This window comes from Bos grunniens, chromosome X (assembly GCF_055505025.1).
Source record: "Bos grunniens cultivar Pamir isolate PY7600 chromosome X, Bosgru_T2T1.0, whole genome shotgun sequence".
NCBI classification, from domain to species: domain Eukaryota; kingdom Metazoa; phylum Chordata; class Mammalia; order Artiodactyla; family Bovidae; genus Bos; species Bos grunniens.
This window is the reverse complement of record NC_141194.1, coordinates 62,699,592-62,721,862: the sequence shown is the minus strand read 5'-3', so window position 1 is coordinate 62,721,862 and position 22,271 is coordinate 62,699,592. Positions and strand designations below refer to the sequence as shown.

Genomic DNA, 22,271 nt, shown 5'->3' with positions numbered 1-22,271 from the left:
ATGGGTGCCTCAGTTCTTCTCCAAGTTCATGTGTGGTGTCAAAGAAGCATGTAGTGGAATTCCCTGGTGGTCCAGTGGTTAGGATTCCAGGCTTTCAGGAACCTGCTGAGGGCACAGGTTCAGTCCTGGTCAGGGAACTAAGATCCCACAAGCCACCCCAACCCCTCCAAAAGGCACCTAGCAGGTAGGACGTGCTCAAGCTGATTTTAAGAACAAGGGGAAAAAGCTTTATTTGCAAAGAATAAACCATTAATTTACACAAACTTACATCCCGGTTTATATACATTATGTATAGTTTATATACACAGTATCTCACACTGGATGCTGATCCCCAAAGCAGCATCGGGCCTGCTCCAGGCCACCCTCACCATGCAGCCCTTCTCCCATCTCAGCTGGAAGCTTTCTGACTAAAGAAATGACATATCCCAACTTCACTTGGAGAGAGCCCTAAAATGGATTACAAGGAAAAAATCCAGTTCTTTTTTGTGCTCACATGGCCTAGGTTAGACTTCAGGCAGGGGGGAGTCCTGAGGTAGCGCCAGGACTCCCTGCAGTTGGGCCTGTCCAGAGGCTTCCATCCTGAGGCAGAAGCTGGGGGAAGCGCCCTGGGGAAGGAAGCACTTTGACAAAGGCTGTGGCCACGCATTCCCTGCCTGACCAGGCTCCGGAAGGGGGCCAAGCACTTCCAGACTTGAGTCTGTGGGTTGCAGAAAGAAGGGGGCTGTGTGGGACACGGACTGTGCCTCCCTCACCTTGCTGAGTCTGGAGGTTGGGGCCCCCACACCTCAGGAAGGTCACCTTCCCACTCTGGACCTCAGTTTTCCACATGGGTAGGGTAGAAGGTAGGTTGGGCTAGATTACTTCTAAGGGCCTCTTGAGTTCTTAATTTCTCTGAATCTATTTGCATCCACCAGAAGTTACATAAAACACACGTATTCACACATGGCTCAAACTCTTTGTTCACCTTCAGGGTTCCTAGCCCTTTATTGCTCATCAAAAGAGATTTGGCTCAGGATGGATGAAGGGGGTCCCCAACAGCTGCCTTTTGTGCCAGCTTTGGCTGTTGGAGCCGGAGCAGCTGGCAAAGCCCCCACTACGCAATTCTCCTTCAAACCTCTGTCATCTGCTTGCTCACAAATGTCCTCATCCCATCCTCCGTGCTAGCCTCAGCTTTCTAAAGCCATGTTGGTGTAATTCCAAGGGGTGAATCTAGCTCCACATTCTCTTAAGAGTAAATGACTTCAATAACTTTGCAGCAACAGGGCTCCCCAGCTACCTCTTGCTTCCCTCATCACCCCACTCCCTCCAGAGCTGTATTTGAAGGGTCACAATGAATAAGAGTCCTGTGTGAATCCCATTTTCCCTCTAATCCCCTCCATACCTAGAGAAGAGGGTTGGTGTCAGAATGCCCTTTAGTGGCACAATTAGGAAGTCTTTTGCTTCCCTCGTCTCATCCAGACCTCTCTTGGGTTTTCTTTGCATCCCTGAGAGATCCTGGTAATACAGAGGTCTCTGTGGTATGGCAGAAAGAGATAAAGAGTCACTCTGTAGCTGTGGGAAGTGACTGGCTCCTGTAACTTGTCTGAAGGGTAACCAGAGGAGGCCCTTGTCCACAGGAGGGGCCCCATGCACAGTGGTTGGTTCACTGGTTGGTTCTTTCATTGGATGAAAGAACACAAAGGGTATCTGTTCTGTGGGTACTGGAGGCCTGCTGCTTGGGCATGCTACCAAGACGATTCTTCTGAATACAAAAGCTCTAAGGCTGATGGGAGTTTCCCAAAGAAATGGCCGACTCTTTTGTCCCAGAGCCCTTGGCAGTCAAGAGAAAAGGCATTACCATCAAGGAACGAAAATGAGCCTCTCTGCGTTTCTCCCTAGATTCCTCAAGGATTTGGGGTCCATATTACCATTTTGATTGGTTCTCTCTTGTATTCTAAATTCAAAACAATGCTGGGGAAGAACAGAAGAGCTTCACAGTCAGACCTGGTTGAAAGCCCCAGGTATGACTTAAGTTGGGTGAGATCTTGCTCAAAGCACTCAACCTCTGAGCTTCATCTAAATGATAGGGTTGGTAATATTATCAATGGAGATAGAGAAAACACAAACTTTAAGGAGAGGTTCTCATCAGATTCTGCTAACTGAGGACTGTCTAAGGCACTTTATAGGATCTGGGGTCAAACATGCCTCAAGCTTGCCTCATCTGGGGTGGGAAGACTATCATTAGCAACCACATAATGGGGGAGTAGCTCACTCCCTCTTGCTCTGATTCTTGAAGGGCCAAGCAGCATAGTTTCTTAAAAACCGAAGGCACAGCAGGGAAATGAGTACCTGTTGTTCTTGGTGGATTTCAGCTGCTGAAGGATCTTACTCCCTTTCTCTGCAAAAGGAAATTTGTTCCAGGAGTAAAAGTAGCAGATTCTACAAGACTGGCTCTCTCAGCTTTGGGCTACAGACCCAGCACCCAGACTGGGCCCAGACAGTTAGAAATAAGACCCTTGAATGATCCTATCATGATTCGATGGGAAGCTTGAGGGTGGGGGAAAGAGGTCTTTGGGCCTGACTAGAGGGCGCAAGCCTGCCCATTGCCTAGACACTGCCTCCTCTTGAGCCTGGATTCAGGGAAGCAGCACTGGAATCTATGGTGACTCTTCTGTGCTGTGGTTTTCTGGAGCCAGAGAGAAGAAAGGGGGTGGTATGTGATTAGTAGGGCATCAGTTGTTGTCCTTTCAGACAAGGTCTATGCTAATGACCACTTGGATTGCAATACACTTGAAGAAAATCCTGTCCTATCCCCAGCTCTTACCCTTTCTGGGTCTGATAAAAAGCTCTGCCTTGCTGATACCCAGGGTCAGTCTAGGGTTTGGGAATTTTAGTAGGCTAGCATGGCAGCTGCCTAGATACTAGAATTTGAAGGCACTTTTGGAGGTCATCCAGTCCAACTCTTTGTCCCCAGACGTAACTCGGACTAGATGAATATTTGTGCTGCTTAATACATGGATAACTTCCTTTGTGCCCAGGTAATCTAAAGAGTATCTCAGACTCGCACAAACACAGGTCCCGGGATAGGCACCAGTCTCAGACAGAGGTAGGCTCTGGCGAGGGAAAAAAATGGGAGTTCTCACCAGGCTGGGAAAGGGACAATTGTGCAGGCACCCGGGCAGTTTTCTGAGCTTGGAGCACAGGTGTAAACAAAGTGAAAGACATGTGGCCCCAAGCATGGCCTCAGGTTCTTATACAGGCAGGTGTATGGCCATGCCCTGCAACTGCTTCAAGGAAAAGCAAACCTCTCCCCAAAGCCCTGCCAACTGCTGGCACACGGATCAGCGAGAGTGGGAAGACCATCTGGCAGGCTTCTGCCCTGGTTTCTGTAACAAGCACCTGCATTTCCTTCCTTGCCCCTTTCCTTAGGCTGCAACGTTACCATCCTACCCCACATGTACCCTTCGAGGTCAAAGGCTTGCCCCACAGTTTGGGCTGTACTGTTGCTACTTCTCGCCTGCTGCCCAAGCCCCTCACTTTAGTGCAACAGAATGACACCAGGGACCTTGAGGTTGTAGTCATGCTAGAAGCAGTCAATGGGGAGCCAAGGAGGAAGGTTCTGCTCCACGCCAACCCTGGGGCTTCATCAACTGTCCTGTTCACTCCAGGTCAATCTGGAAAGTCAAGTTGGCCTTGTCATCTTGGAATTACTGGGGAATAAATAGCACTGGGAAATTTTTCTCTGCGGCTGTGACACCCACATACCTCATTCCACAGCAGCACTTAGAGGTTCTGGGAGACTTAGCTCCCTAACCTGGGGTAGGGACATGGGCAGGGGCAAAACGAGGTTGGAGGGATCTAGGATGCAGGGGCCTCGCCCAGCCTGATGGCCCCGAAGAAGGTGGTGTGCTTGCTCATGTTGATAGAGATGTCAGCGTGCACCATCTTCACGGCGATCTTCTGCCGGGCTTTGAGGAGGCAGACACCTGCTGTGTAACAAGTGTTGTAGTTGGTTTTGCCTGTCTCAATACTGCGGGTGCACTGCAGGAAGGGTTTCTCGTCCACCACCACCTCATAGCTGGCGAAGTCAGTGAAGTTGATGTAGTATACCTGGGGGAGAGGCAACAAGAAGGGATTGGGGGCGAGCAGAAGGAGAGGGTGGGGCCCTCCCTGGTGACCAGTAGACAGGACCCACTCATGCAAGTTGCCACTGTGCCTCATGAAGGGAGCAGTACCACCTGAAGACACGCTAGTCAGACAACAGGACAGGTGGGGCGACAGGCTTATTCACTGTCCAGCCTCCCCTCCATTGGGCTGAGGGGGCTGGAAACCTTCCTTTCAATAGCACATGGCGGGGGGACACTCTGCAAGGTGAATGTGCCACGCCTCATTCATCCCTTTATCTCCCCTAGCTCCCTACCCCCGCCGGCTGCTCTCTTTGGCCCTAGTGTGAAGCACAGTTCTCCTCACACACTAGGAGCTCGATCAGTGCTGCAGACACAAATGACTATGAATCAATTTTCGATTTCTAGCCCCAGGAACTATTTGTAGATAAACTTAGAAGTCATTGATTCCCCTAAGAGGGCGCAGGAGCAATTTGTGGGTTATTCAGTTCTTTCTGCTTGTAGCCCCCGTTCCCTGCTACTGAATTCTCAACAATTCTCCCAGTGCCCCTTGGTCCTCTCGTCTACTGATAGAAGAACAGGTCCAGAGAGATGGAGAGCGATCCGTCACAAATGAGATAAAGAATGTGGAAGGGCAAACTAACTTTACTTGGTGAACAGAAGAAGTGCTAAGCTACGTTCAGTGGCATGACATCCAGGGGATTTTCCCAATTTGCGTGGGGTCCAAGGCCTGAGCCTACCCCCCATTCTAACCCAGGGCAGGCCCAGAGGATTAATTTTTCTCTTCATCACTACCTTATCCATAACACCCCACCCCAAGCTTTGATCCCCGCCCCACATCAAATGGCACTTAGGACAAATGTCCCATAGGACACTGGGATCATACCCCTGGGCTTTGGGACACCCATCTGTCACCCTAAATGACTCTAAGAAAGGTTGCTCCCTTCATAGACTGTTTAGGAGGCAGCAGTGCATTCAGGTGTTAGGACTGCCAAAAAATAAAATAAATTCTATTTTTTAAAAATAAATTAAAAAAAATCTTTGGGTCAGGAACCAAGCTGTGTCAGGATGTTTGGTGGGCTCAGCAAATGCTCAAGGACCCACCTTCTCTGACTACTCTCCTGGGAGACCCTTCTTGCTGGCTTTGTTGTCTTTCTGTCTATCTGCCTGCTTGCCCCTCACCCCACAGAAGCCTCCGCATTCACCTCATTCACCCTCATTAACCTCTAGCTCTGAGGAGCCACACTATTGGAGACACACAACAGGGTGGAAATGGATGGGCACTGGCCGACCTGGGAAGTGGGCCCTGGGCGGGGACAAGGACAAAAACAGAGGGAGAAAAGTGCTGGGACAGAAAAAAAGGAAGACTAAAGAAGCAAGAGAAGGTAGAGAAACAAATGGAAGAAAGAGGAAGGAAAGACAGAAATTTTTCTGAGGTGGAGATAAAGTCCGGAAGAGCACTCTTCATTATAAAGCCAGTGGTGTGGGGAGGGAGGGGTTCTCAGCAACCCTGGAACTGACTTTTAAAGAATATACTGAGACAGAGTTCGGTTTTGGCAGTAGAACCAAACAGCTCAGTGGGGAAGCTAGGGCCTGGGGCCCTGCAGGAGGGGATCGGATGGCAGGGTGTGGGAGGGGCCTCTTTTCAGTTTTCAATCACATCTGGCTAAGAAAAAACCCCCAAACAGCCCCTTCTGTCTCTCCTCCTTCCTTTCAACTCCCTCCCAGAGTGGGTCTTCCCTCCAACCCCCCCGCCCCAGGATTTCAGCCATTGGCTGGTCTGGGCTGGCTCCACAGTGCCCCTCTGTGGCATGCAAAGGATCTGCATTCTGGATATAAGAAGAGTTAGGCCTGAGACCGTACTCACTTCTACCTGACTATAGATGAAGTAGGTGCCGTCCACCAGTACCTCCAACTCCCCGCTGCGGGGGTGTAGTTTAAACACCTTGGGGTTCATGGTGATGCGAGACCAGTCATTGAGTACTCCACCTGAAAGATCTCAGTATGAGAGAACGGCAGTCACTCAGTACATGTCAGAATCATCTGGGCAATAGAAACAACAAATATCAAACTGTACACAACCCCCACCCTCATTGCCATATAACCCGGAGAGCCCAGGAGGCCAAACTTTAAGAACATCTGGAAGCAGAGAAAGGGATCTGTTTGTAAATTGGCAGCCAGGCCTGCTTCAGGCCCCTGGGGTCTGTATGTCCTTTCTCTTTCCTTTTCTGACTTCTCTGTCTGGAAGGATCTTTAACCAACACCTTCCAACTGGAATTGGGGGTGGTTGGTAAGAAGAGGGTGGGCATGCTGCCCTATTTTCTTTGTTGTTCTGAGACCTGCATAGGCAAAATCCAGACACTGAGGGGCAGGCTAGGTCTTATTATTCCATTTCATCTCACCAGCCATAGCTCCTGAATCCCTATTTCTCCTTGTCCTTAACAGATTCCTTTTTATAGCTCCTCCACACTCATTTCTTTCTGGAAAGTCTCCATGGGCCCCCAGTAAACCACTTGGCCCAAGGATCTGTCTACTCAGAGAACTTAAGGGATCGGGGTTAAGTCAGACTTCATGGCAGCCAGACAAGGAACAGCCAGTAATAAGGCCATGTAGGGTAGAGGGATCTTTATGAGTGAGGGGTCAACTGCCACCCTGGTTCTGCAGCCCTAGAACCAGCCAAATGGATGGAGAGGGTGTCAGAGCATGGAGGCGCTGCTGCAAAGCATTTCGCATTAATACCCCACTGTGAATGGAGAGGCATGTGAGGCATGAAGAAGAGCTTGCCTTCCCATTCTGTAGCAAAGGGGATGTTCCTTCCCACCCCAAGAGGAGGGAGTCCAGGCTTGGGAGCCTTTTCCCTTCAAAACCATCCATTTTTAGAGATGCAGACATAGAGAACAGATTTGTGGACATGGGGGTGTGTGTGCAGGGGGGAAGGAGCGGGTGGGATAAATGGAGAGAGTAGCATGGAAGAATATACACTACCATCTGTAAAATGGATAGCCAGTGGGAATCTGCTGTATGAGTCAGGGAACTCAAACCAGGGCTCTGTAACAACTTAGAGGGGTGGGATGGGGTGGGAGGTAGGAGAGAGGTTCAAAAGGGAGGGGATATATGTATACCTATGGCTGATTCATGCTGATGTATGACAGAGACCGACACAATATTGTAAAGCAGTTATCCTTCAATTAAAAATAAATTTTAAAAAATCCATTCTTCATCCAAGAAAACATGTTTTGAAAGTCCATCCTTGGCTAGTCTTGGGAGGTCTGCCTTTCCAAGGTGTGAGGAAAAGGTGCCCATCTTCCCTTGAGGAGATAAGCAGACGGGATAGTTCAGAGGAGATGCTCTGGCTCTGTCCCTCATGGAGGACCATTCTGCAGGAAATCTTCTACCCCTGACCCCTCACTCTTGCTTCTGCTGGAACTAAAGATCAGCATAGACTACTGCTGGGGATTGGCCCAGAGGGGTTGGAACTAGTCTTGTATGGTGGGAGCAGAATCAGTAGCTTCTGGCATAACACTGAGGCCACCCATCCAGACACCCAAACAAATCTATTTCTTGACTGTCTCACTTCTCCCTGGATTGATGGTGATCATGGCCTACCCAGCGTCCTGGGTCTTAAGGCACTTGGTCCCGGCAGGACAGTTTGGGTTTTGGTGCCATCATGTTCTTACTTATATTTCTGAGGCAGTTAAGTCAGGCATCCAGGTGGCAGTCTGAGAGGTAGCCAAGCCCAGTCACTAAGGAAGCAGAGCACAGCCAGTTTAGGACTGACTGGGTTCTTAGAAGCTGTCCCCATGCAGCAGGTTTCTGACCCTTCATTTACTGCTTCTGTACTCACAGCCCCTCCCTTCTGCTCCAAGCTCTGTAAGCATCTGGCATCTTGGCTGGCTTGCTGCTTCCTGAGGCTCCTGGGGGTTCATGCATTTTAGGCTTTGTATACCCTGGGGACTGGACATTATTTCAAAACACTGTTCTTTAATGAATGTTCATGTCTCTTTGGGGAAGAAAATGAAGCTAATCACTCAGTGGAGTATACACACACATCACTGAAGTAGCAGAGTGCAGTGGAAAGAGTCAGAGAGATGTGGTTTTGAATCCCAGCTCCTACTCTTAATGGAAATCTTGGGCCAGTTAATTAACCTTTCTGAGCTTCAGTTTCTGTCTCTGTAGAAAGGAGCTAATGCCCACCTTTGTTGTGAGGATCAAATCAAATCAAAGACAAAAAAAGTATGTCGAAAACTCTAAAGTACCATACAAACATAAGGCAGTAGATTTATTATGGTGTTGTCCAATCTCTCTGCACTCTATTTCCCCACCTTTGAAATGCAGGGATTACATTAAGGTAGGATTTCTAACCTCCTTCAATCCACCCCCTTTTTTTGTAGACACTAGCATCTCATACTTCCTACAGAGTCTAACATGCCCCCCACTTCCCTGAGAGAAATGCCCCTCCACCCTAGACCCATCACACAAAAAGATTTGATTTTATGTATTTCTACTTTCTATAATTTGTATTGTGAAAATGTTGATCAAACTATACATATTCCCAGTGGTGACTCTGATTCAGCCTTCACTTTCCAAGAATCCTTGGTTTAGACAATGTCTCAAGTCCCTTTCAGCTGCTTCTTTTTTTTAATCTGTGCTTCTAACTGCAATTTGTAGTAACCAGTCTGAGGGCAAGCAATTACTTGAAACAGCCAGCAGAGGGCAAAACGGAGTAGAGAATGGCCCCTAGTGTCAAGGGTACCTCCGAGGTCTGGGAGGAACTAGGCTGGGTGATTATTTAAGGCTGTGGGTAAGGGTGGTGGCAGGAAGAAACTCTTCTTAGGGAGAGAGCCTACTTTGACTCTTACCATTCTTGACTTGGATCGCTGACCCTTGGCCCTGTAGATGCACCACGGCTGGCTGGGAGGATGAGAAGGACAGAGAAAGTAGTCACTGTGAGAAATGGCTGCTTGCTCAGCCACCAGTTGCCAGGATTCCACCTTCTAGTCTTCATTTGTATCCCAATTCTGACCCCTCTCCCCTGTCTTGGGATGCGAGTGGCCACATTTCTACTAGAGGGTAATATGATTTTATAGCTCTGCCAAATGTAATGCCTCTGAGCCTCATTTCCCTAACTGTGAAATGGGGATTCTGAGAATCTCTGTCTGGCCTCTCTCACAGAGATGTCTGAAGATCAACTGAGGTGACGAATATAAAATACCCTGCAAGCCATCCAGCACTGTGCAGCTGTGTAGATTGATTGCTGTGGCCAAACAGCTGTAGTGAGAGAAGCCGTGATGAGACAAGGCGAGGCAGTGGAACTGCCAGTAGAGATGGATCAGGAAGCTCAGGGACTAGGGAGGAGCCCTTCAGGCCATGAAGGCAAAAGGCCAGGCTGGGCTTGACCTGGAACTGGTTGGCTGATTTTCAAGAACATATTCTTAAAGTTCTAAGCTGCTGGCGTCAGGTGGTAGGAGTCCAGACAAGGTGTCTGGGGGTAGTCGGGGAGGCCCAGGACCAGGTGAATAGACCTCACTGACAGCTCATGTCAGCTGACTACTGGGCTTGGCTGTGGTGACCCTCTGTCTCCTAGGGAATGGGGAAAAATAGCCACAGCTCAGTTCTCTGGCTAAAAGCAGCCCCTGGGGCAAAGTTTTTCTATTCATGGGAGGGGGCTGTGAATGAAAAGCCCCCAGAACCTCCAGGGTCTCCTCACAAAAGAAAGCCTCAGAAAACTTAGCAGGGAGCAAACTCAAGGGTGGCTCAGGCCTGTGGCCTTCCCTCCTTCCCAGCAAGACAGCAATTCCCAGCCAACCTGGTTTTCTCGAGTTCCAGCTTTATCAGCAGCACCTGCAAAATAGGACAGGCCAGTCAGAGGGCATGCTCTGTCTACTTGCTTTCCTCTTCATCTAGGCAGCCAATGGCACTGAGCTTTTGCTCCCTGTATGAGCCAAGCCAGGCTCAGTCTGAGCCTTTTGCCAAGCATCAACTGAGCCTTATTTTCCAGGACTCAGAGCTGCAGGGAGAATCAGGGTGTGATGCGGGGCTCTGGAGTGGGAGACGACACCCCTTTCTTCTCTGACTTGTCCCTGACCTGCATCTTCAATGTGCCCAGCACCCAGCAGGAAACTGGCCTCTCGCCAACAATGGCCCAAGGCAAGTGCCACTGAGCCTCCATGGTGACAGAGGAGAGTGCATTCCTGCCACCATGTGACCCCGAGACAATGGTGCTTGCTTCTTTAGCCTTTTGTTTTCTTTCTATTAATTTTCTCTGTAGAATGCATTGCCATTTGTAAACATCTTGCTTCTTTAATTGTCACTCTCCTCCTGTACGACATAAATTCCACGAGAACAGGAACCACTAACCAATATATCTCTTGCACATAGAAAGTATGCAATGAATATTTGCAGAAAGATTGGATGAAAAAAAATTCGAAACTGCATTTCTTGGGGCCACAATGACACTGATTAGCCCTGTTTGAACTACCAGTCAAAGAATATGAGTCTTGTGGCAGTATTTTTGGACCCAGAGAAATCAGCTGTGAAGAGTCCATTTCTGTAAAAGCACCAAGACACAAGAGGGGAGCAGGAGAAGGAAATAGCAACTGACCTAAGCCCAGGCAGTTTGACTTCTGTCAACTCTGATTAGGCAGGTTTGGATCTGCATTTATACCTTTGGGATGGCCTTCTGGGCCCAAGGGGAAAGATGCAAAGAGATTAAATGCTATTTGAATGGACAACGTGGTAGGGGAAGGGTGTAGCACAATAAGCACTTGGTTCCGCAACAGGTTGGTCTTGGTGCCTGTGTCTGCTTCTTCCACAGCCTGAGTAACTCATAAGTTTCCAACTCCTTGATTATCAGTGACTACTGGTCTACCTCTATGGGAAAGGCATTTCAGAGTTCATGGGATGAGACTACTCTAGGGCTTGTCATTCTGTCCAGCCCCCAACATTCCTCTCCATGTTGTTGTTATTGTTTAGTCGCTAAGTTGTGTCTGACTCTTTGTGACCCCATGGACTGTAGCCCATTGGGCTCCTCTGTCCATGGGATTTCCCAGGCAAGAATACTGGAGTGGGTTACCATTTCCATCTCTAGGGGATCTTCCCGGACCAGGGATTGAACCTGCATCTCCTGCATTGGCAGGTGAGTTCTTTACCTGGGAGCCACTAGGGAAGCCCATTCCTCCCCTTTGCCTTTTTCTAATCAAACATCAGTATGTGAAGCTAGATGTTGGAAATCAGGAGAAAAAATCCACAGGTCAAGAACAGGTATCTCTTCCTTGACAGGTTGGTATAAATACGAAGTTAGAGCAAGGCAGGCCCTACTGACTTGTTCAATTCCTAGCTCTCCACTGAGATCACAACCATCGGTTGTGTCTGACTCTTTGCGATCCTAAGGACTGTAGCCCACCAGGTTCCTCTGTCCATTGGATTCTCCAGGCAAGAACACTGGAGTGGGTTGCCATGCCCTCCTCCAGAGAATCTTCCTGATCCAGGAATCAAACCAGTGTCTCTTACATCTTCTGCATTAGCAGGCAGATTTTTTACCACTAGCACCTCCTGGGAAGCCCCATAAATAAGAAGTTAGAGCAGGGCAGGCTCTACTGGCTTGTCCAATTCCTAGCTCTCCACTGAGCAAGGAGACCACACACCATCATTTTAAACTACTCTTGGGATCACCTGCTCCTGTTCTACTAGAGAACTTTTAAGGAGCCTAGGACGGTGGAGAGATAGAGGAACTCACCAGAAGGTCCTTGGAGGCCAGGGGGTCCTTGAGGACCAGGAGGACCTGGAGGGCCAGGTGGTCCCATAACAGTTGTTCCTGGAATCCCAGGAATCCCTGGAATCCCTGGGGGTCCTTGGGGTCCTGGAGGTCCTGGAGGTCCTGGGGGGCCATTGGGTCCAGGAGGCCCTGCCTTCTTTCCTGAAAGATGAGATTCAGTATCACATTTATAATTATTGACTGAGTATACTGTCAGGAGTTCCACAGCTTTCTCATGACACAAAGTTGGCCCTCTGGGAGTTCCTGCTCTTAAAGAGGTGGATACTTTTATCACACATCACACACACACACACACACACACACACACACACACACACACACTTTGTGTTTCATGAATCAGCATTTACAGGCTGGGTTTGAAGAAATAATGACCCTTAAGGAACTTGGTCTTGTGTGGAAACAGACACAGCCACAGGACAGTAGAAGTGTTGCATTAATTGTAGGGACAAAATGCTGGAGAGGTCAGGGAAGGCTTTAGAAAGGGGGTTACAGTTTGGCTAAGTCCAAAGGATCAGAATCACCAAGTGGGTAGACCTTAAAAAGTGGGCCACTTTTTGGAATTGAGAACTGGGCTATTGTTGCAGAGCATGGCTCTCATGTTTACTATCCAGGTTGGTGGACTTGATGTGGATGAGGTGAGCAAGCTAGGAGGCCAGCTTGACCTTAGGAAGGCTATCAGTTCCAGGAAGGCTTCCTGTAGGAGTCAGGATGTACAGGGACTTGAGCTTGGGATGAAGGCTGGAAAGTAGAATTGGAAGGAGTCTGGGAAGATGAGAGGTGGTGGGGGGAGGGAAGAGAGAAGGAGAGAGAGAAGGCTCAAGTAACATAAGGAAAGAAGGGGTGGTGGAGACCAGAGGGAGCTGAGCTGTGGAGGAAGCAGCAGGCAGGTTTTGCTTTCTCAGCTGACCTCTCTAAACCCTATTTTTAAAGAGCTCTGGGAAAGGAAATTTTGCAGAATCCCTTGGTAACATGTTCCAATGTTTATCACCCCCTCACTGTTAGGAAGTTCTTCTGTATATTGAACTGAAATTCCTCCTGTGGAAGTTTAAGCTCTTATTCTATTGTTTGTATAGATAGAAAAGAATAGTTGCCATCATCCACACAACAACCCTAATGTGCTCAAGGACACTGTCACCGATCAACTTCTATTTTTATAGGCTAAATAATCTAGCTTCCCAGAGTTTTCTTTCCTCAGAGGCCCTATTCTTGAATGAATTATTAATCAAGCCACCAGATCCTCCTCATTTTCTCCTTGCTCTCTTTTCAGAGCAGTCTCAGCCTTCCTATTCCACATCCCAGTCCTTCCTATATTCCCACCAGAACTACGTTAACCAAGTCCTAACTGTGGCCTTGAACCGAAAGCTCCAGTGCCTCCTGTTTACCTCCTCTGCTCTGTGCAGTCCAATTCAAGAACTGCAGGTGGTCACAGGAAGGTGGCTGCTTCCTTACTTCCCTGCCTTTTCACAGTCTTGTGGAAGTCCCAGGAATGGGAGCCTTTCCCCAGCCTCTATCGTGGTGTCTTCACTTGTGATACTTTCTTCCTTTTAAAATATAACCCCATCAAGTCTCACTTAAATACCTCTTTCCTGAAACTGCCTTCTGGCTTCCTGGACTCGCAGGCTAGAGAATCCTGTTCTGATTCATCAGGTTCTCTTTTAAGGAGAATGCCGTGCTCAAGAAACACAATCCCCATGGCAACGCCACTCAAGAGGTCAGTTGTCCATGTCTAACCACATCTGCATTTACAATGAAACAACAAGGTCATTGTGGGGCCCCTTCCCTAGGGAGGAAAGTAAGGAAAGTACAGAGAACTTTTCTCCCAGGGAGAGGCAGGAGTTTTAGCATTTTCCCTGCACTTAGCAGCAAAAGATTGAATCTGCCCAGTTATGAGATCTAGCCAATTTTAAGATGCTGAACAGGAAAGCCATCTCCCTTCAGATTTGGGCAGATTCCAAGTCAGGCTTATTCAGTGCCCAAGTTTCAATTCCACCTAGTGTAGTGGAAAAAATAGGGAATCTGTAGTCGGGAGATAAGTCTGTAAGCCTCAGCTCTGCCATGGACATATACTTTGGGCAAATTCCTTCTTTTCCCTGAGCCTTAGTTTCTCCATCAGTGAAATGAGGAGCTTGGCTTCAATGATTTTTCTAAGTTTCCTCGCAAGACTGAGGTTCCATAAGGAGGACTGACTCACCCCACCGAGAGTCAGGAGACTTCCCTAGTTTGATTATAAAGTCTGCTTCTCTCTCATTCTTTTCTGGGTGGCACAGACACATGGGATGGTGCATAGTAGGCTGTCTCCTGTCCCAGAATTTCTAGGCCTAACAGTGATTTTTGAGCTAGAGGGGGTTCTGTGGGTAGTGTGAACTTCAGTATCAAGACTGTGAGTCTCCTGTGATTATTAATGTAATTTTGGAAGAATCAGAGCCAGAAACTCCTCCAGTGAAAGAGAATACTGGTTGCAGTGTAAACAGAGAATGTTCACTTACGAAAATGCTAGAAGGAATCTGGGACATAGCTCCTACTGGGATCTAGTTCTGCAGCTGGTGGTCTTTGCTTCTCTGCAACCAGGTTTAGGCAAGTGTGCTTCTCATCTTTGCATCCTTATAGAAAATTGGCCCAGAGAGAAGCATGCACAAAATGACCCCTGGACTAAGAGGATGACTTTAGAGTACTGCATTCCTTGTCTGGATTTCCTTACCTTAACAGAGCACTTCATGATGTAAAAGCCCAGAGACTTTTGTACGTCTCAAGTTACCCTGTGTAGTCTTAGATGGAAGAATATACACATTTTTTTAGTGACACTCAAATTGTTGACAGAATGAACTAAGAGCGGGGAGAGAGAGTTATTGGAGGGGGAAAATTCCATTAAAGGATGGACACGAAATGAGCAAATCAATTTACCTCTTCAGGCACGTGCCTACTCATTGTATCCAAGGGAATCTGTATTAAATGGCTTCTAAATCACTTTTAGCCAAGGCAAATGTTTAAGGCCCATCTGCATTCTGTTCCCAACAATGGCCCATGTACCAGGTAGTAGTGCTGGGCAGCGATCTGAGTCACTGCCAGAAGCTTTGGGATCTCCTGAGTTTGTAATTCCAGAGCTTCTCACCTAGACAATTGCCTTCTATTACCACTGCCAAGAGTGTTCTCTCGGGGTCATCCCTTGGATGACACTGAACGGGGTGCTGTTCCCCACCACACACATGCCCTGTATTTTGGTAAATCACTAACCTACTTGCTGTTTCCCCAGATATGATGTGTTCTTTCATACCTCTGAGACCTGCCAGTTCTCTTTGCTAGAATGTTCCTCCCCTTCTCTTTTCCCCCCTCATCCTTCAAAGTTCAGGTTAGATAATATTTTCTCTGAGATGTGGTATCTCACCCCCCAGGGAGAACTACTTGTTCTTTCTCTGTGCTCTCCCCAGCACCCTGCTCATGCTTCTGTGATTGAATTTTTAAATACTATAATGCAATTATTTGTGTGTTCTTCCATGATTCCACTACACTGGGAGATTTTGGGGGCAGAAACCATTCATCTTCATCTCTGTATCTCAGTTGATGCTTATTCACTGTCTAGTGAATGAGTGAGTAGGGAAAAACCCCTAGTAGCTATCATTACAAAGTACTCTTGAGGCTACCTATTAAAAAAAAGAAGTCACCCCTGGGCTTGTGTTAGGAGCAGAGGGTGTCACTGTCCAGGCCAGGGGAGCTTTCTAGGTTTGTTAAAATTTCTGTCTTAAAGGGATCTGACAAGAACAGAAAACTACACACTTGAAAGTCAAATTTACTTTCTTAAAAGACAGAATAGCTCAGTGAATGCCCAGGCCCCACAGAGAAATGTTTCTTCACTGACTCCAGTTCTCTGGCTATTTCCCAATTTTGCTCAGCTCAGGTCCTCAGGGGCCAGGCCACTCCTCAGCCTCTATTCAACAGGGACACAAGTTTCCCAAGTGAGCCATGGCACCTCAAGCCACTGGAGCACCCTAGTGCTCAGAGAAGTGTCAGGAGGCAGCTGAAGCCAGTGTTTTGGGTCTAATCTGGGGTTGATAATATATTCTATAAAGCCCCAGAAATGTTAACAGAATTATTTCACTTAGAATATTTTAATGAAAAATCATAAATTTCACTCTATTTTCCTCCCAGGACAGAACACAAAAACAAAGAGGTACTTAAAACTGGTTTCAAGGTTGGGTTTCTTAGTCCTAAGGAGTGAACCATAGGTTCGCCTGGTCCTGTCTTTTGGAACCTATCTGTCACTGGGTTCTTCTTTTCAAGCAGGCAAGCTCTTGTACAAACTCATGGGTCATTCCCATTGCAAGCACACTGGAGACTTACAGACCCAGCAATAGTACAATGGATTCGCTCAACTAGAAGCTTCTTGGAAAAGACTAAAAGGTCAAGGTACTACTATAGCCAAGTTTTTCCATCATAAAGAATATACTGAAATGCCAGAGCAAGAAATATCTTCCCTGACTACTTGAGAAATAGGCGAGGGATAGCTTTTAGGCCAAAAAAGAGGGTACTGACATCTCTCAGGACATCATTCATACCTGGTCATTGATTTGATAAAGGAGGGGAAAAAAAAGAGAAAAGAGAAGGTCAGGGGAAAGAGTAAGGAAGAATGAAGGAAAGAGAGGTAAAATGAATTGTATGGAAGAGGGAGCAAGAAAGAAAAGCAAAAACAACTTTCATAAGTTGCTAAGAAGCAATTCTATCTTTAATAGATCATCACTGAAAAATGACAGATATTTCTCATTCCCTGGAAGCTATACTACTCAAGAAGATCACATGTAACTGAGTAAACTAATGGACAAACAGCACTGAAAGAGAATAAAAATCCTTCTCCCTTGATTTTTTTCTTCTAATTTTAGAAAAGACATGGCGGTAATTTTATAAAATCAAGAGATTGACTTACCCTTTTTCTTGTTTTTAACAGGACCTATTAAAAAGAAAAAATGGAAATTTAAGTCACTGCAAATTAACAGTGTGTATTCTTCAAGATGTTCACAGGAGGAACCACTAAGAAACTGCAAATCTGAGGGAGCCCCAAACTGAGAGTCAGGTTATTGGCAAGGCATCTAACAACTATCAGACCTCCCCAGTCTGTCTCTGACTGTTGTAACAATGAAGTTACAAGGAAGATTCTTTCCTAGGGAGAAAAATCTTTCAGGCTTAGTCTTTGGAGTGAGGGAATGAGTACTTCTCCATAAAAATGAAATGTGCAGAAATGCAGAACTCAACAACCTTAGGACGGCATTCCATTAATTGTGCAAGTCCTGAGACACACATTTAGGTCAGGAACTGATATGAAATCTCGTGTTGAAGCTTGAAGGAAAAAAGGGTCATTTTCATGGAAGGAGCAGAGCAGTAGCAGTTTACTTTTTAGTCCCTTCCTTGCTGTTATTTAAATTGTTAGTTACTCAAGCAGTGCAGCCATAATACATCCACATGGGGGCCACATGAACGCCTACTGTAATTTATCATAAGTTAACAGACACTTTAAAAGAAGTGTCAACAGTTTCACCAACAATGAAATCACAAGCATTTTCTGGGGAATTACTTCTAAAGAAAACAATTCTAATCAATTGAGGGCACTCAGAAAACCCAAGGCTTTTTTCATATAGTTAAGGAACAATCATTCCTCAGACATACACAGTTCAGCTGTCTCCAGACGTGCAGGCATGTTTTTCCCTCCTGGGGACACAATTCACTTCATTCTGTAGGGGGGTTTCATTTTCTTTAGATGCAGGTATTTGAAATCTGTTCCAAACGCCCATGAAGACTCTACTGGACCACATTAAACCCCTGTCAGTGCCCTCAGGAGCTCACAAGAACATCAAGCATTTGTTGTACATTGTTTTATAGACTATAAAACATATTTCCATCTGTCATCTCATTTTATTCTTGCAACAAGCCTGAATGATCTTTACTAGTAAGAGCTCACTCTATCAAAGATTCTGTCTAAGCAGACTCAATCAGAAGTCAGTAAAGTCTCTAACTTGGAGGGCTGCCAGTGTGGCCATCAGTCCCTTGAAAACCAATGTCTGTGTAGACTTTCCTGGCAAAATAATTTCACGTGCAACTGTAGATATTATTATGTGCAGGGAATGTTTATGGTTGGGTTTAGCAACCTGCTGCATTTAAGGTCATGATCCTCCATTCTTCTATCCTCATTTTTTCTCTTTCTCCTCCCAGTGTCTTTACTGCCTATCTTTTATGTTTGTTTTTAACAGCACTGAGATTGTACACAGAGGTTCTGGCAAGGAAGCACAGCTAGACAGATTTTACTAAATAAGAGGCAGCTTGAGAAGGGCCACATTCTTGAACAAGAAAGCTATTTGGGGAGGGATTTACATAGAAAGTGGAGAAGGAAATGGCAACCCACTCCAGTATTCTTGCCTGGAGAATCCCATAGATGGAGGAGCTTGGTGGGCTACAGTCCATGGGTCGCAAAGAGTCGGACACGACTAAGCGACTTCACTTTCACTTTACATAGAAAGGCCTAATCCCATCAACAAGCTATCAGCTAACTAGTTGGTTACCTCAGCCTGGGAGACCAGTGAGATGACAGCCATTGCAGACAGTGCCCTCATAGACAGATTGTGTTAGCCCTGGCCAAGCTTCTGACCATTTTAGCTGGTTAAAAGGTTACTACTGTTACACTGTAGGCTTCCCCGATAGCTCAGTTGGTAAAGAATCCGCTTGCAATGCAGGAGACCCAGTATGATTCCTGGGTGGGGAAGAGCCACTGGAGAAGGGATAGACTACCCACTCCAGTTGTTGGGCTTCCCTTGTGGCTCAGCCAGTAAAGAATCTGCCTGCAATGCAGGAGACCTGGGTTCAATCCCTGGGTTGGGAAGATCCCCTGGAGAAGGCAATGGCTACCTACTCCAGTATTCTGGCCTGTAGAATTCCATGGACTGTATAGTCCATGGGGTTGCCAAGAGTCGGACATGACTGAACAACTTTAACTTCACTGTTACGTCAGAGTTCGAAGCAGGCTTTGAGAAAATTAGATGATCACCATGCAACCAGTTCTTACTGAGCATGCCTAGGAAGGAAGAACAGTAAATAATGAAACAAGTCTATTCTCAGAGAACTTACAGTTGAATGGGAAAGTACTAAAGGGGGAGAATTAAGGAATTATACTGGTTAGTTGAGGAAAATAAATTCCTGGAGGAAGTTTGACCATACAAGGAAAAGTAGGGAAAGGGAAGCTAAGAATTTTTCATTAACTTCTATTATTTTTTTACCAGAAATATCTACTTACTACACATATGTAAATGCATGCATATATACATACATAGAAAAGAGGAGCAAAAAGGAAAAAATAGTTTAAAAAACTACTCACAAACAACCTCTATTAACACTTTATGCATATCTAGAAATTTTCTATGCATATAAATAGGTATTTTCACAAAATGGGATCTGTTGCTTGATACCTTTCTTCTATGTCAGTAACTATATTTCTACATTGTCATTTTAAATTTGGATATATCAGCATTACATAGGTAACTCTTTGTATTTTTTCTGGTTCTTTCCTAATTTCATTTTTTATATTTAAATATTTTAATTAATCTGGAATAGATTTGGTATATTGTGTGAGGTAAGTTCATTTCAGTTTAGTCGCTAAGTTGTGTCCGACTCTTTGTGACCCCCATTGACTGCAGCATGCCTGGCCTCCCTGTCCATCACCAACTCCTGGAATTTACTCAAACTCATGTCCATTAAGTCCGTGATGCCATTCAACCATCTCATCTTCTGTCATCCCCTTCTCCTCCCACCTTCAATTTTTCCCAGCATCAGGGTCTTTTCAAATGAGTCAGCTCTTTGTATGAGGTGGCCAAAGTATTGGAGTTTCAGCTTCAACATCAGTCTTTCCAATGAATATTCAGGACTGATTTCCTTGAGGATGGACTGGTTTGATCTTGCAGTCCAAGGGACTCTCCAGAGTCTTCTCCAACACCACAGTTCAAAAGCATCAATTCTTCAGCGCTCAGTTTTTTTTATAGCCCAACTCTCACATCCATACATGACTACTGGAAAAACCACAGCCTTGACTAGATGGACCTTTGTTGACAAAGTAACGTCTCTGCTTTTTAATACGGTGTCTAGGTTGGTCATAAATTTTTTTCCAAGGAGTAAGCGTCTTTTAATTTCATGGCTGCAGTCACCATCTGCAGTGATTTTGGAGCCCCACAAAATAAAGTCTGCCACTGTTTCCATTGTTTCCCCATCTATTTGTCATGAAGTGATGGGATAAAATTTTTATCTTTATTTTCCGAAATGGCCATGGTATGAAGAGGGCTGAGAGCTACAAGCGCTCAAGGCTCATCTTCCACTTGCTTCTATCTGCTCACTGAACATTTGGCATATCCCTTGAAAAAAATGAGGATAAAAAAGTATAGACAAGATTGTCCTTAGATTGTATCACACTTCCCATAGGTGCTAGTGAGTACATCATTTCAACAATACAGGAAGGAGTTCCTTCTTTTTCTAATATAGCTCACCATAGCCAGTAAATAATTCTTATGAGTTTCAACATGGTCCTATTAATCCTGGTTCATTTTTTTTTAATTAAAAAAAAAAACTTTAATCAGAGGAAAATTGCTTCACAATGTTGTTTTGGTTTCTGATGTACAACAATGAAAATCAGCCTAATTATACATATATCACCTTCCTCTTGAGTCTCCCCTGAGAAGGCAATGGCACCCCACTCCAGTACTCTTGCCTGGAAAATCCCATGGATGGAGGAGCCTGGTGGGCTGCCATCTATGGAGTCGCATAGAGTTGGACATGACTGAAGCGACTTAGCAGCAGCAGCAGCTTGAGCCTCCCTCCCTTTCCCCCAAGTTCCGGTTCTATATCAACCATTCTCATTTCTTTTGCTCGAGGTCATTGTGGTTTTCCATCTTCTAGAGAGAAAAAACCAGGGAGCTAGAACTATCCCATGTTAGATATGAATACCTTGACCTAGGAAAAAAGCAGTAACCTCTGCTCAGTTCTGTATCTTTTTAGATATGTTGACTTATTTTCTCTATATGCTTCAGAACCTTTTACATGCCTACTCAGAGCACTATTGGTGTCACATGTCTGTTTCCATGGTAACAGGCTACATTTCTCTATCATTCTAATACCCTGTACTTGGAACCATCATGGTTTCTGCAGGCAAAACCCACAAATACATCAGAGTGGGACGGACAGGTGTGCAGTCGCTGAGATTGCTTTTATAGGAGTAAATTTGAGATGTGACAGGTTTTGATTAATGTGGGCAAGCTATTTGCTCTGATATTAAGAAAACGGAGTCTTGTAACCACATCAGGGCCATGGAAGCTGGCAGCAGTCCTAGCCTGAGTCTAGTTGTGACTCAATCACAAACTGATCATAAGGCAAGTGTTCCATTTTCTTCTGATTCTTTAACTTCTAAATTAGGGAATACTTTGTACACTTTGTCTCTATTCAAGCCTAGGATTCTGATGAAGATAAATGACATTGTAATTAAAGTTAACATTTATTGAATATATATGAGCCATGCACTGTGCTAGATGCTTAGCATATCTCATTTAGGTCTTATAACAATCCAGCAAAGTAGGCATTATTATGCTTATTTTATAGATGAAGAGATGGATTAAGTTAATTGCACAAAGTCACACAGCTTCTACATATTTTCAGGTAAGCTGAAACCTGAAAGATTCATGTTTTTCTAGATGTGCTTTGAAATTAAAAAATAAACGTATATACTTCCAATTTCTGGTTTCACACATCAAGTTCTTGGAAGCCATCATTCCCATACTCACAATAAGAAAAAAGCTGAACAAACTTAAAATCACTACTTCTTAGATCCATCAGAGAAGTGAAGTCCCAAGGCAAATTGCTGTTCTATAAGATGGAGAGACAGACTAGTGGATACAGAGACTTATGGCTGACTAGGAATAGAAGCCTGTACCTGAAGTCGGTATCAGTAAGAACACTTTAAAACTATAATAAAAAGATTGCTAGGTGCTCAGTGTGGACCAAGTAGATCAAGGGATAAAAGTCCTCGGAAGGTTCAGTCTTAGGGGGTTCCCCACACTTTCATGTGCTTTACTTTCAAGAGCACTACAAGGTTCTCACTATGAAGACTGGAGAAAAATGCTCTTGTGCCTCTAGCAAGGGGAGAGGAAAGCAGCCATTTTGAAATATATCTGGACCTATTATCTTTAACAACGCCTGCCCTCAAGGAAAACTTTTATTAGAGTCTAACTGACTGAAGTTTTACCAGAGGCATACTGAGGTGGGGGGTAGGAAATACCCAACTCAGTTCAGTGCAGTTCAGTTGCTCAGTTGTGTCCGACTCTTTGGGATCCCATGGACTGCAGCAGGCCAGGCATCCCTGTCCATCACCAGCTCCCGGA

The 22,271-nt window shown here is 45.7% G+C and overlaps 1 protein-coding gene across 5 annotated transcripts in view; it reads right to left on the bottom strand.

Annotated features, from left to right (window-relative positions):
* Positions 1-204: 204 nt before the first annotated feature.
* Positions 205-22,271, bottom strand: part of EDA (ectodysplasin A) — a 483,240-nt gene continuing 461,173 nt past the window's right edge. For 2 of the 5 annotated variants that reach the window (XM_086389898.1, XM_086389894.1), the window contains exons 3-8: positions 16,793-16,816; positions 11,839-12,018; positions 9,910-9,944; positions 8,963-9,014; positions 5,971-6,101; positions 205-4,089 (exon numbers count right to left, since the gene is read on the bottom strand). In XM_086389898.1, the coding sequence (XP_086246024.1) occupies positions 3,838-4,089; positions 5,971-6,101; positions 8,963-9,014; positions 9,910-9,944; positions 11,839-12,018; positions 16,793-16,816 (674 nt within the window). In that variant the 3' untranslated portion in view covers positions 205-3,837. The remainder of the gene's footprint in view (positions 4,090-5,970; positions 6,102-8,962; positions 9,015-9,909; positions 9,945-11,838; positions 12,019-16,792; positions 16,817-22,271) is intronic. The other 3 variants (XM_086389895.1, XM_086389896.1, XM_086389897.1) reach the window with 3 other exon arrangements.